General features: G+C 36.1%; 1 protein-coding gene across 1 annotated transcript in view; it reads right to left on the reverse strand.

Annotated features, from left to right (window-relative positions):
- Positions 1-13,815, reverse strand: part of MYO3B (myosin IIIB) — a 195,586-nt gene that overhangs the window by 166,822 nt on the left and 14,949 nt on the right. Inside the window, exons 3-6 of the mRNA XM_068408068.1 lie at positions 13,670-13,804; positions 10,177-10,281; positions 9,815-9,914; positions 6,095-6,171 (exon numbers count right to left, since the gene is read on the reverse strand). Of these exons, the coding sequence (XP_068264169.1) occupies positions 6,095-6,171; positions 9,815-9,914; positions 10,177-10,281; positions 13,670-13,804 (417 nt within the window). The remainder of the gene's footprint in view (positions 1-6,094; positions 6,172-9,814; positions 9,915-10,176; positions 10,282-13,669; positions 13,805-13,815) is intronic.

Here is a 13,815-nt window from a genome sequence, read left to right on the forward strand (position 1 = left end):
TTACTACTGCAGCTTGTTAAACCTTGGGTTCAAGAGCCACAGAAAATTAGGAAAGTGGGGAGAAAAAAAAATGGGCAGAAACTGCCATTTCTTTTATTTCTTTATTCAATTGTTAAAAATCTGTGTTGCCAAAAAGATAACTTTGTTTAAATCATGCCAGTCAACTCTCAGAAGGTGGCATCTCAGTCACAGGCATCTTAGTCATATGCGGCCACTTAGAGATCTAATTCTATCCCACATTCTGGCAGTGACCTCCTGTAAATCCTTAAGCAAGTCACTTCACTGCTATGTCCCTCAGTTCTTTCACATAGTCTTGCCCTATCTATTTAGACCAATGGTTTCCACTCTTCCCCTCCCTGCCTTCTCACGCTTACACTGGTGTATTTTCTCTCCAGCATGCCCATTCCTATTTACCACATGTACCACCAGACCGCACTCAAACCCAGTGCTGCATTTCAAGAGGACAGCTAATATTCCCTAAAAATAATTTCTGACACACTGCAGTGTCCCACTACTTTAACCTCCTGAAAGCAGGAATGCAATTTCAAAATGTATGCTGAACAGGCAATTCCTTTACACCCTAGGCTTAATATACTATCATAAATATAGTAATCTTAAAAACCAAGAAATTGTTCAAATCACAATGTTAACAAAAATCTGTTATGGATGATTTAATGCTACCATCCTTTATCTCTACCATTTATCGCATTTATTATTTTTGCCCACTAAAATGTGGGATTTGCAAGTATTTCACTATTAATTATGATGCCAGATAAACACAAATTCTGCAAAAGCAGCAGAAATTTGCTCTGTTCTCATCTGTGAAGTTTCTTCCTAAGGACAAACAGTTATTTTTTGTAAATTATGTTTTCAGTCTTATCTCATTTACTGTAATTCACAAAGTAAAAAAAAAAAAACCTGGAGTAAGAGCTAATTCAGTAATCTACCTTATCATTAGCTGTAAGAAAATAGGTATTACACCTTCATGGAAGATGTTATAAGGGAATATTTTTTAAATTTTCCTTATTAGAGAAGTTACATAGTTCCTTATGTTTCTTTATCACAAAATACACGTACTGTTTCACTGTGCAATTCTTTTAAAATGGCTTTCAGGCAGAAAAATAAGTGTATATACATTCTTGAAATCTATATCCTATTTATACTAAGTGGTGGATTCCTACAGTTCATTATAAAAGATAATTTACAAAATCACATGCTTAGTTGGCACTTAAAAGTGTAGTGAAAATGTGCATATCAGAAGAGCTAATTTTAGCTAATAAGGAATTAAAGTGAAGAGACCTAGAGCTATTAACAGGATACTGACCTTGAGTCCCATGATGTAAGCAAAGGGCTGGCAAATAGGCTAGGTTGAAGTGTGACAAAATGAGAATATATTCAACAGTTTCATGGGAATGTATCACTGTACTTGTTTAGAGTTAATTAAAAATCTAAGCCTAGGTTAGTGATGGGGTTATCTTTTCTACACTGTTTTTCCAACTCAATATTTAACTACACATGATATGTATTTACTTTTAAATGGATTTTTTTGTAACTGTTTCATGTCTCCTACAATAGAGAGGCAAATAAGAGAAATCAGCCTTAATCTACCAAAAGGAAGATGTTTTTTTGACCAAATTCGAAGGTCTGAATACAGCCTTTACTGTAATGAATATTGACTTCAGTGGAAAAGCTGCTGTGAGTCTTTGCAAAATTAGATTTTTCCCTTTATGTATTTTTCAACTACATTAACGCAAATGACTTTTTAGGGCACTTTTTTTACCAGTTTGGTTGATTTTTCTTTAGATTATGCAGAGACACAACTTCGTACTGAAACAAAGCAAATATTATTCATTGTTTCAGGATCAGACATACTGCACACACATATGATCAGATTTAAAGCTTAAAAAATACAAAGGAACACTGGAAAAAGAAAGACAATTTAAACTAGTCACTATTGTTCTAACGCTTCAGAAATTTACTCTGATGCTCAGATATACTGAATTTTATCCCAGGAAGCATGCCTTGATTCAGCAGAGGGAAGGAAAACAACCTGTTGTCTCTGGGGCAGCCTTACTGATCATTACTTCATCTTGGCAGGATGGCAACAAATATCCAAAACACAGAGTTGATACAGCTTTAAATAATGCTGTGACATCTGAAATGCCTCTGAAATCAGCAGCAAAACAGAGCTGAGATTTTACCTCTGATTAACTCATTGTTACAGAACTCATATGATACCTTTACTAATGTCTCAGTCTTTCCTACTGTCATGTGTCATATTTCAACATATAATTCTTCAAAGGATCAATTATGTTTTAAATATATTCCTTTTAAAACATAAGGATGCATGCACCATTGTCATTTTTTAGCAGTTATCAGTAAAATATAACAGCATACTTCCTGTGGTTTTAAATTACCTTCAGCATCTCCCCAGTTCTTTCTGACTTTAAGTATCTTTTTCTATTTCTGTTCTTAAAACTAGATTTGGGCCAAAGAAAACATGTACAGATTCTAACTGAGCTTGTTTCAAGAGTCAAGTTTCCAGCTAGATCATGATAATATAATTATATTTGGGAAAAAGGAAAACTGCAATTCTATTTGAACTAGACTTTGTTCAGTTCTGCACTGGAGGTTGAAAACAAGACATGTTAAGGTTTAGAACTAGAGATGTAAAGGCAGTTCAGTTCAAAAGTTTCAAATCTGATTCCTCCTGCTAGCATTCAACACAATTTATTTCAGCATAACAGAATCAGATTTTAGGTAACTTAAGTATTTGGCAACAGGCAGGTGTAAACACCCACCATACTTAAACTATCCTGCCTTATTTATCTTTTTTTTGGCATGCCTGTATTCAGTGTTCCAGTTTCTGCATGTCTATGTTTTTAAGTGTGAGGCAATACTAATTAGGTTCAACAGCAATGATTGATTTTCAGTGCATCTACTTTACAGCTGTTCTCAAACTGACTCATCCTTGCCAAACTCCTCTGTTGCTTCCACACAGCCTAGTTTTCCCCTGTATTTTCATTTTTCAGCAAAATTTTTGTTAATCACATGTTCTGCTCAAAAAAAAAGCTCAAGGACAATTCTTTTTTATTTGTCCTGTTGCTGCTAAACAAGCCTCACAGTCATCAGAAAAAAAGAGCCCTCTAAGATGTTCAAGTCACTCCAACCTGTTAAGCTGCTGCTTTTTGTGCTGACCGGTAAGAACACTGAGCTGAACAGAACACCTTACACCACCCTCAGTCACTTCTATTTTCCTATGAACTTTTGCTATTGCAAGTACCATGCCATATAATGCCTTTGATATATTTTGCAAAGTTCACCTTAAAATACAATGTTTTTCCTCATTATACAGACTGTTTCTGATCCAGGCTGATCTAGTGATTCTAGTTTCCAGCATATTTGTCTCCTGCTTATATCCAGTTATTCCTATCTGTCAGCTTGAATAATCACAGAATCAATCAGGTTGGAAGAGACGTCTGGGATCATCAAGTCCAACCATTGCCCTGACACCACCATGTCAACTAGATCATGGCACTAAGTGCCATGTCCAGTCTTTTCTTAAACACATCCAGAGATGGTGACTCCACCACCTCCCTGGGCAGCCCCTTCCAATGTCTAATGACCCTTTCTGAGAAGAAATTCTTCCTAATGTCCAACCTGAACCTCCCCTGGCGAAGCTTGAGGCTATGTCATCTTGCATCATTCTTCTCCAGGTTTTACTTTCTTGGGGTTTACCCTGGAAAATATCCCCTGTCAGCTTCATTTCACAAGGTTCATTTCTCTGAAAGAGTCCTGTAGTCTCTCTTCCTCCAAGGCAAGCTTTTTCATCTTCCCTCTTCACTCCCCCTTCAGATTAAATCCATCTTTCTCACTCTTAGATAAGATGAGGTCCCATGATTGCCTTATGCACTGACTGAGGCTCCTATGTTTCACATACACATAGCAAAAGTCCAACTGAAAAAAAAATTCCTAGTCTTCATGTTTTCTGTTTCTCTGATTAGCAATATTTCGTTCCTGTCCAGTTACTTTATGGTATTTTGGAGTTTGACATAGATTCTATCTTATGTCAAAACCTTTAGACAGCAAGATTTTTGCAACTGTTAAGTGCTTTTCTAGTTTTTACTGATCTCACCACAGTCTCATCTAGAAAATACCATTCCTAATAAGCTGTTTTCCAAGCAGTTTTTCAGCTTATTGCAGTCCTAATCTTTCATCTTCCACATAAAAATCTGGCTGCACATTTTAAAAATACCATCAAGATCTTCCCAGAAGCAAAGTAAATTGCACCTCACACGTCGGTTGAAATATGTCATTCATATGAACACAAAGAAAGCAACTGTAGTGACTTGAACACGAGTGTTATGCAACTTGTCATTTAAAAACCATTTCAACAACAGCATAACAGATATCTGAGCATCTTACAGCTGTTTTGCAGACCGGTACATCTATGAAGCCTGATCTATATGGTTCACACATGCATGCAAATGTGATATGAGTTACTACACTTATGGTACTGGGTTGGTTATTTTGACAAATCTTTTCAAAATGGGAAGCACTCAAAGCTACTTCTGTTCCTGTTTTGGTGTGCTATGCACATAACATACCTTGGTTACACGTGTGTTGTATTTTCAGGTCAAAATTTTTCAGATCAAATTCTCTGCTTATTTCTTTGGCTTTTTACCTTGAGAATGAATATTTTCAAGCAGGATGGGAAAATAAATTCAGTATGATCACTGCCTTTGATGGCAATAATTCAAGCAAAACAGTACCATAAAAATAACTTCTAATAATCTGAGTTCAATAAAATATTTCATAATATGTCCATTATTGTCTAGAGGAGTATTTTATAAAGGTTTCAGAATGTCTTCAACCAAGGTGATTCCATAAATAATGCTTGCACAGTGGTTTCTAAGGTATCTCGTGTCTCCTTTGTGACGTAAACTGGTTGTTATGGAGATGGTAAAATATCAACCATTCTTTGTGAGACTGTGCAAGATCAATTTTGGATCTGTTACAGCAGTTTCTTTTCTCTGCTCAGCTATAATCAGCCTTCCTTAGCAACAGCAAAAGATGTATAAAATGTATAAGGTGTTTTAAAACAAATGTCTGCACGATACTTTTAACTATTTGACATACAGAAAATAGACTCGTGTGCATTTGTAACAGATGCAAATTCCATCCCAAATTCCTCAAAATTCAAGTAAGTCTAATGGCCTTCAACAGAAATGAGGGTACTACTGTTATTAAGGTTTAACAACTTACAAATAAACAGACCACTCCCCTTTCATTCCCTATTTTTAGGTTTCATAATCTATACCTTAACAAAAGTAAAGCAAGGAGGGTAAAAATCAACATCTTTCAGCCCAAATTTAGGGAAAGTACATACAGGACTTTTATCATAGAATCATAGAACCATTTTGGTTGGAAAGGACCTCTAAGATCATCAAGTCCAACTGTCAACCTAGCACTGCCAATTCCACCATGAAACCACATCCCTAAGCACCACTTTTGTTCAACAGCATGTTAAAACTTTCTAGAGCTTCATGAAATAGATGGAAAAGGGTTATGTCTAGGGAGTAGTATGCAAAAATATGGTCTAAGATACTTGGCTAGGCCACGTGTAGGTTATTTTTCTCCATTTTTAATCTATGCTAGTCCATGTGACTAAGTGTGTAGGTCCCCAGTCAATGATTAAGGGTAAAGGACCCACACCTAAATCAGGGTTTTGCAGAGTCCTATAGCAAGACAGGATTGCAGGAATTCCTCCTCCTCCTCCCAATCTGTATTCAGAGGCACAAACAAGCACATCAAAACATACCATATTTGATTGGAAAGTCAAAAAATTATCAAGAAGACCCTTAGTTAGCTGTACTTTTATGGAACATTACAGAGAAGAAAATAATGAAGACTATTAGAAATCCATTTTGTATACTCTAATAGTACACCCATTTTACTGAACAGGGGACTAGATGTAAAGTAGAAACACAGCCGCAAGGGAGAGAAGAAAAGATACCCTTTTCTCCTATGTGGAAGTAGCAACAAAGTGTGCATTGCAGTGAATGGAAACAGCCTAGACAGGAACATTGCCTACCTCAGGTGCCATCCAAAAGGGTGTTCCCACTGAGGTGTTTCTACGCAGCCGTGTGCTGGTGAGCTGGGCTGAAACACCTGCAATAAAACATCCAAAAAACTTGGCTTCAAATTCATTCTGTCATTTCAGTTTATTTCAAGTATATAAAAAACAAACTCCAAGCCTAGGAGTACAGCTGCAGAATGCCTGGCCAAAGTACATGCAGCATTTGTACTGAATTCTTTGTTTGATTAATTTCATCTTGCTGTTTTCTTTCAGAATTGCTGAGAGATTTTTTTGTGACTCTGAGTTTGAAGCACTTTCATTCAAACTCAAGAATTCAATTGGCATCTAAATATCACAGACTGCTTTCTGCTGTTTTCATGAGTATAAACAGGAACCATTCAAATTACAACTTGACTTTAAAACTTCTGTTTCTGAAATTTACTCCCTGAACACTGCTGGGCAGGAAACTTGTCCACTAGAGTATTTGCAGAGGCTCCTGTTCAACAAAACATTTATGCACTTGCTTAGATCTTTCCCTATTGAGAAAAGCATGGAAGCTCAAGCTCACAGTGCAGCTGGTACTTACGGAGTTAAGCATATGCTTAAAACAAAGCCTGTGCTTCAGTGCTTTGCTGACTGGGGCTGGACTACCGAACCACAGCTGATAAAAGGAAGAAAGAACTAGAGTGAAATCAAACAGTGTTCACAAATCAGCAAATACTCTTCTATGCTCTGGTCAACATGAAATTGAATTGTATATTTCAGCAGCATTCCAATAAGCTGACACAAAACCAATATTGACTTAAAAAATATTTCACCTTAACATGGTTTAAAAACAAACAAAAAACACAGGGGTCTGCTCCTATGGCACTACCCAGGAAAAAAAAAGAGGCAGAAACACATATAATACACACTGCCTGATGCCAATAAATAAGAAATTGGGACTTATAACTCGTAAATTAAATAATTTGATTGCTGGCTCCAAGATTCAATTCTGTATTTATTTTTCATTTTTCAGTGTGATTGCAAGCCTTCAGTGATTTCCCGAGTACCACTGTGAAACAGTTAATGGCTAGGACCTCTAGCAAGCCTCTGTGCATTTAACTCTGATCACTCTTCAGCTAGCTTAATTTGTAGCTGCTATCTACGAACACTCCAAAACGGTGCAGAATACCAAAGGGCTGACAGACTGAGACCGAGGGAGAGAATGAGTGAGCATAAGCATAAATAAATTATAAGTTGCAGACATTTTGGGTCAACTTACACAGTGGCCAACATTTATTCAAATATATCATGCTGTCGAGAGCAGCTCAGGGAAGAAATGTGTTACATTGAAAAAGCAAGTTGTAAAGTCATGCAATAAAGGCAAAAAAAAAAAACCCAACCCTCAATTAAGGATATCTATGTAATCCTCTCTGTGACCTTGAATATGAAGTAACTTTTTTTTCTCCAAGATTGTCTCATTCTGTGAATAGAACAAATAGCGTTCACTGAATAGGTAGTCATTTAATATTATTTTTATCCCCATCGATTTGAGTTCTACTTACTTATTTCGTATAACCAATCCTGTACTAAATTTAAAATCATTATTTTCTTTTCCTTTTAACATGTTTCCTTCCTTCCTCATCAAACAATAAATCTCCTTAACATTCCTGAAAAATGGGAGAGGATTATTAGTTCCAGGGATTAACCTAAAAATATCCAAAGCATTCACTGTTTTTGGGCACTTAATCTGAGATCTTTCAGTTTTCAGGCACTCCACATGCCTCAAGTCGAGCTGTAACAGATCTCAGCTGCAGTTCAAGAACACTTAGCTCTTCTGCAGAGGAGGACAAGATGTTTCAAACCGGCTATTGGGAAAATGAGGAACAAAGTGGCCACTTCTAAAAACCCACCAACATCACAGAGAAACACTGGCAGAAGCAAGAACAGTCTCCAATTTGATGCCATTCAACTGTCTGAACTGCAAGTCCCTTCTCTTCCTGAACTCCTTGCATTTTTCACTATATATCTTCCTCTTTCTGCAACAAACGAGATAAAACAGTTCCTCAAACAATATTACCTGTGACTCAGTCCTAATTCATTCCCAGAGTCCCTTCTGCAACTACAGCAGTGGGCTAGAGGGGAAAAATAGCAACTTACTGAAAGCTTGGTGCCTGATGTTTCTTTAGTCAGGAAGCACACAGATATGTGGGCATTTCTTGGCGTTTCCTAACTGTTAAGTGTTAGGAAACACTCAAGATTTAACTCTTGTCTTTTTCTGAGGTAGTCATATTTGTTGTAATTTTTTAGTGTTACTGCCGTAACTTAAAAAGTAGGAAAAACCCCTAAAACCTAAATGGGGAATTAGAGACACACATGGGACACCAGAAAGGTTGGGATTCTCAGTTTCCTTGAATGCGCCCCTTGAAGTTGGAGCACATTGATCTGCCTTTGGAAGCCTGAACTCCAAGCTGAGCTTCTGCTGCAGCTAAGGCCTTTGATACGACTGATAAAAACATTTTGCTTTGGGAAGAAAAGCCAACTTTTCCCAGAATGGAGTAGTTACAAAGATCATATTGCCAAAATTCCCCCAAGTGAGAAGGGATCTTCCTCCCTTGTACTAGGTCACGGACTCACTCCAAGTTTTTCTTCAGGCCATATGTTTCTCCCAGTACTATTTTAATTGTTGCCTTTACCATTCAAGATAATGAATTTCTGTCCCTAGAAGATACAAAAGAGGCTCCTGTTTCCCAACTTACTTTAGCTTCTTCAATGGATTTTTATGTTAAATTTATAATACCACGACAACAACAGTATTAAATTTTCTTTCCACTGCATAAATTTAATATTTTTGGATTTTTTTTTTCAAATATTACTATTTGCTGGATTTTTTGACACACCATTTTACGCTACTCTCATTTCATGAACGTTTGTCTTTATCTTCATGCACTGCCAAGCAAACATCCATTATTCACACAATACTATTCTCAACGACAATTACCTTATGCATTATACGGTTTCATTAATAAATCATACTGTTAATAATCTGTTTCTGATACCTTTAATAAAATTTTCCATTCCATTGCATACATATCTGAGGGACCACAGCATTTCCTTATTTTTCTAAGTGCATGTTTAAAGGGAAAAAAAAATTGCTGAACTGAGTTAAATTCTATTGAGAAGTCCCTTTCTATCTACCTACCTACCTGTCTCTCTCTCTCCTGCCCCGTGTTTCATATGATGTTTCCAGACTGGCAATGCTTAAATCTAACAGCAATAATCACAAATTAAATCGATGTTGGGTTTTGGACCCATGGGACCATTTTACCTTCTGCTCAGAGGGAAAAAATATGCTTAAGGTTACCAAAAGCCATTTCAGAGAGAAGAATGTTTCCTTTTCATATGCAAAAGATAGAATATCTAAATTTAAATTAGGAGGACAACTGCCCTGAAACTGACATTCCTTGTGAAATGCAAAAGAGCTTTGTAAATAAAATGGTACCTTCAGAACTATTTTTAATTATTAAATTATTATGTTTAAGCTTTTAAGTGAAAAGGCTATTACTAATTTTTCATTAGAATTTTCATTCTTGCTGTATCAGGTTCTTTCTCCATTTTTCTTTCTTAAAATAATTCTGAGCATCCTTCTGAGAAAGTCTCTCACCATGGCATTCTGCCTCCCCTGGGGAAAGTAAACAGATGCCTTTGGCTAAACTGCATGTATCAGGAAAACAAATGGGAAGTGGTCATTACCAAAGTCAACGAGCTTGACTCCACCTTCTGTTGTCAGGAGAATGTTGTTCCCTTTCACATCACGATGAATGATCCGGTTATTGTGTAAATGCTGAAGGCCCTATATACCAGCAGTAACAAAAATAAGTTTACTCCCTTATTTAAAAACAATTACCCTACTATTAGGGAACGTAATGAAGACAATCTGCACATACTCCATAGAAACATCTGTCCACTGGATTACATGCTTGATACAACCCCTGCTGCTATAATAGCCCGCATAATATTGTCAACACTACCATACTTTATAAACAGAAAATGTATGTATGAGATGAGTAAATTGCACCCTCTGCTGTCATTACAAGCCCAATGAACATCCTTACCAAGAGAGCACCATATAAAATGTATGAGATTATAGCTTCATCCAACCGTCGGCCACATTTCAGCAGGCCTTTGACAAGCTCTGTGACAGAACCTCCATTGCACAGCTGTGAAGGGGAGAGTTGCGAGGGAGGAAAAAAAGCAAGACAAGTCCTTGGTTACTCAATATACTTATTTAGGCTGTGAACACCTACCGTGCAAAACTACACTACAACACAAGTCTGGGAACTACTAGATTTTTACCTTGCAATTATTTATGTTGTCACCTCACCTTAGAACGTATTTTATTAGCAATGTTAATAATAAATCACAGCAGCCTGGGTCAGGGGAGGGAAGTGAAAACTGAAGATAATAAAATGTAATTTATAAAATCTAACTAAAAATCAAAATATTATGAACAGGAATGTATTTTGTTGTTAAAAGAGGATTTACAAGTCCAATTTACATTATTTGAGTATTTCCACAGTAAGAAGTGCATTGTCTTTTTCAGAACCTGCTTTTGTACGAAGAAAAGGCCAGACAGAATAGATTGATGCTCTTGATAACTGGGAGGCAACAAATTACAGTCATTTTAAACTTTCACTCCATCAATGCTCCTGCTGGCAGGCAATATAAATAGACAGAAGCCGTATCTCTATACTCAGATTTGACGGCATGTGCTGCCAACAACTGAGATGAAACATTCTGATCCAGAAAAACAGCTTCTTGCAAGCATTTCCTATTAATGGGATGCCATACGTCAAAAGAGGAGGAGAAAAATTAAAATTAGAATCTTAGTAAATATGTTTTCACCCACACCATTAGTTTACTGTCCATGCCCTTCTAAGCAGCTATTCCCCTCTTTCCTTTCTCCTCTCTTCCTTTTCTTACTTTAATATTCACAATTGTTCAATAAAAAAAATGATGGGAGAATTGATTGCCCTGCTTTCATTGAATTTTCTCCTCTAGACCTGTTTTTGCAGCCAGCACCCTTACCAACGTTTCTGCCATACAGAAATCACATGCATTTCAACAAAAGTTCATTTTACATTATCAGTATTAATTTAAAAATACTACAGCGTAAATCAGAATGGTACGAAAACAGAGTATCTACATATCTCAAGTTTTGCATCTCTCAAATAACTTTTACCAGTTGTGTATCAGTTCAATCACTAATTTCTGTGACATGTCGATATTTTCCTTCATTTATTACTAACTTCCCCTTGCATCAAAAAATTTCACTAGACTAAAAGTTTTAGTTCATGGAAAGGACCAGATCACATAATAAACAAGACATCCTTTATGTAAGTAAGTTCCTGAAGCAAAATTTCCTCATTGAAAACATCGATGAGTTCTTTAGGAATTTGACTTTACTTTTTAATTCATTAGTGGGGAATTTCATATATATTTTTTTAAATCAACTGGGTGGGAGCATTCAGCTCAATATCAATCATCAAATGTATTTACAGGAGAACTTCAACATCTTATGAGAGAAAGTGCATGTTTTTCTTTCCATGCTTAACCATTTGCTGACAAGCGATTAAGTCAAAGATTTTTTTTTTTATTGCTTTCATTGCTATAAATGTTCTACTGATACAGGCTGTACTGAACTTATCTCTAGCCTGAAAATGAAATATAGGAAAGTATGCCCTCACTTCAAAAAAACTCCAAACTGGTTGTGACTGAATATTGTTACAGACTGACAGCTGTTTGGTAGCATATGTTAAATGAATTAATGACTCTGAAAATATATATATATCCCACAAACCCTGCTGCAGCTGTCAGTGACACTGTTCTTGACAGTCAGCAAAGATCTGGGACAAAATGAACTTGTAAACTTCATTACCACTTTATATGTAATAGTAATACTTTAAAAAGTGGACTGATGCACATTTAGATGGAAAAGTAGGGAAGCTTGCTTTACAGTTGTCTGTGCTACACCTGAGAAATACAAAATGCTTATTTCTAAAATCCCCTATGTAGTAAATTGCAGCATCATAAAAATATTTAAGGTGTCCACTTTTGCCACCCTTCCTCATCCTAGGCATCTATCAAATTAAGGTCCTGCTCGTAGTGAGTAAACATGGCAAAATTGTGCTTAAAGGAAAAAAAATTATCCACCTTTTTATTACAAATTTCAGAAGTCACACATCCAACGAATATATTTCACCAAAGACTCAGGGATCAAAGCCTAGGTACTTTGTATATTCCCTTTTACTGAAAAAGTATCATTAATTTATAATATAAAAAGTAACTGCTATGCATACATAAATTTGCATGTAAATTCCAAGGCAAGAAATAGTTTGCCTTGTCTCGTAAATTTATCCAATACAGAAACCACGTTTTTTTAAATGTCAAATTTCTTTAAAACTCTGCATAATGTGGACCAAAAACCACCTGAAATTAACATAATTAATTGATACTGTCTGTACAAACACCTAACTCTCTCAAATTCTACATTTAATTTTGTTACATAGAATATGTCACGATTTTGCTTTAAAAAAATTTGTTATATGGAATACCACATGTGATGCATCTGTTGGATACACTACACTTGTATTAAAAAAGAAAACACCCAGGAAACCAAGCCCAAACTCAACACAAAGCCAGCAGGCATACAGTAAAAAACAATACCAAATCAAAAATACTAAAGCTCCTTTTTTAATAGCTACTGAAACTTAAGATGAAACACATCCGAAAGTGGAAATAAAGATACCCTATTGTGATTTCAGTCACCGTTCAAGAACAGGGAGTGGAATTGCTCAAGTGATCAGTAATTAAAAAGTGAATGCTAACTTTTACCACTCTAGTCATAAGAGAGAAATGTTTGAAAGGTCTGTTACTGCTCATCAGTCTGTGCAAAGCCCTATATCAATTAAGCTTAGAAAACATCTAAAAGAAATCCTTATCTTGCAACAATCTTTGGCAATCACTTAACTGGCAACAAGACCACCTAAATACATTTTTTCATTGCAAGAATACTGATGGCCACTGAACAAGAAAAGTTAATAGAAGGCATTTCTGTTGCTAGGTTTTCAACAACAACCAGCCTCTGGTTTTAATTACCATAAAACAGAGTTTCCATTGCATTTTCTCTGTTCACTTTTGCAATAGGCAGCATGTTTGTTAACTGTTCCTCCATATTACTACGTCATTATCTTTTGCATTCTCCTCAAGTGCTTGAGCTCTCCAAAAGTTTAGAGAAATGCCTTATCTAATGTTTTCTCCAATATGAAAAAAAATCAAGCTGTTTAGGCAAACCATTCTTATTAAAAGGATCTGCTTGCTTTCAAGGCATAATGTAGCAGCTTGAACAGATATAAAATGCAAGGACATTCCCTATTAAAGTCTGGATGTGATTTTCAACAGTAGACTACCACACACCATCTATCACCAGTCCTTTGATTAATGGCCCCAATCAGAGAATCATGAAAGCCTGTGACTCTTCTAGCAATAAAAAACAGAAACTCAACAACATTTGCTAGTTAAGATGTAATGTTATCAAAATGTTTTTACCTCAAGTACTAGCCAGAGCTGTCCTCCCACATATTGATCTGCTTTGTAAAACATCCCATAAAATCTAACAACATTAGGATGATTGGGAAGAAACTGCAAAATATTATATTCTGCTTCAATTTCTTCATCTACATCCTAAATAAAAA

The sequence above is a fragment of the Nyctibius grandis genome, chromosome 9, assembly GCF_013368605.1.
Source record: "Nyctibius grandis isolate bNycGra1 chromosome 9, bNycGra1.pri, whole genome shotgun sequence".
Classification (NCBI taxonomy): domain Eukaryota; kingdom Metazoa; phylum Chordata; class Aves; order Nyctibiiformes; family Nyctibiidae; genus Nyctibius; species Nyctibius grandis.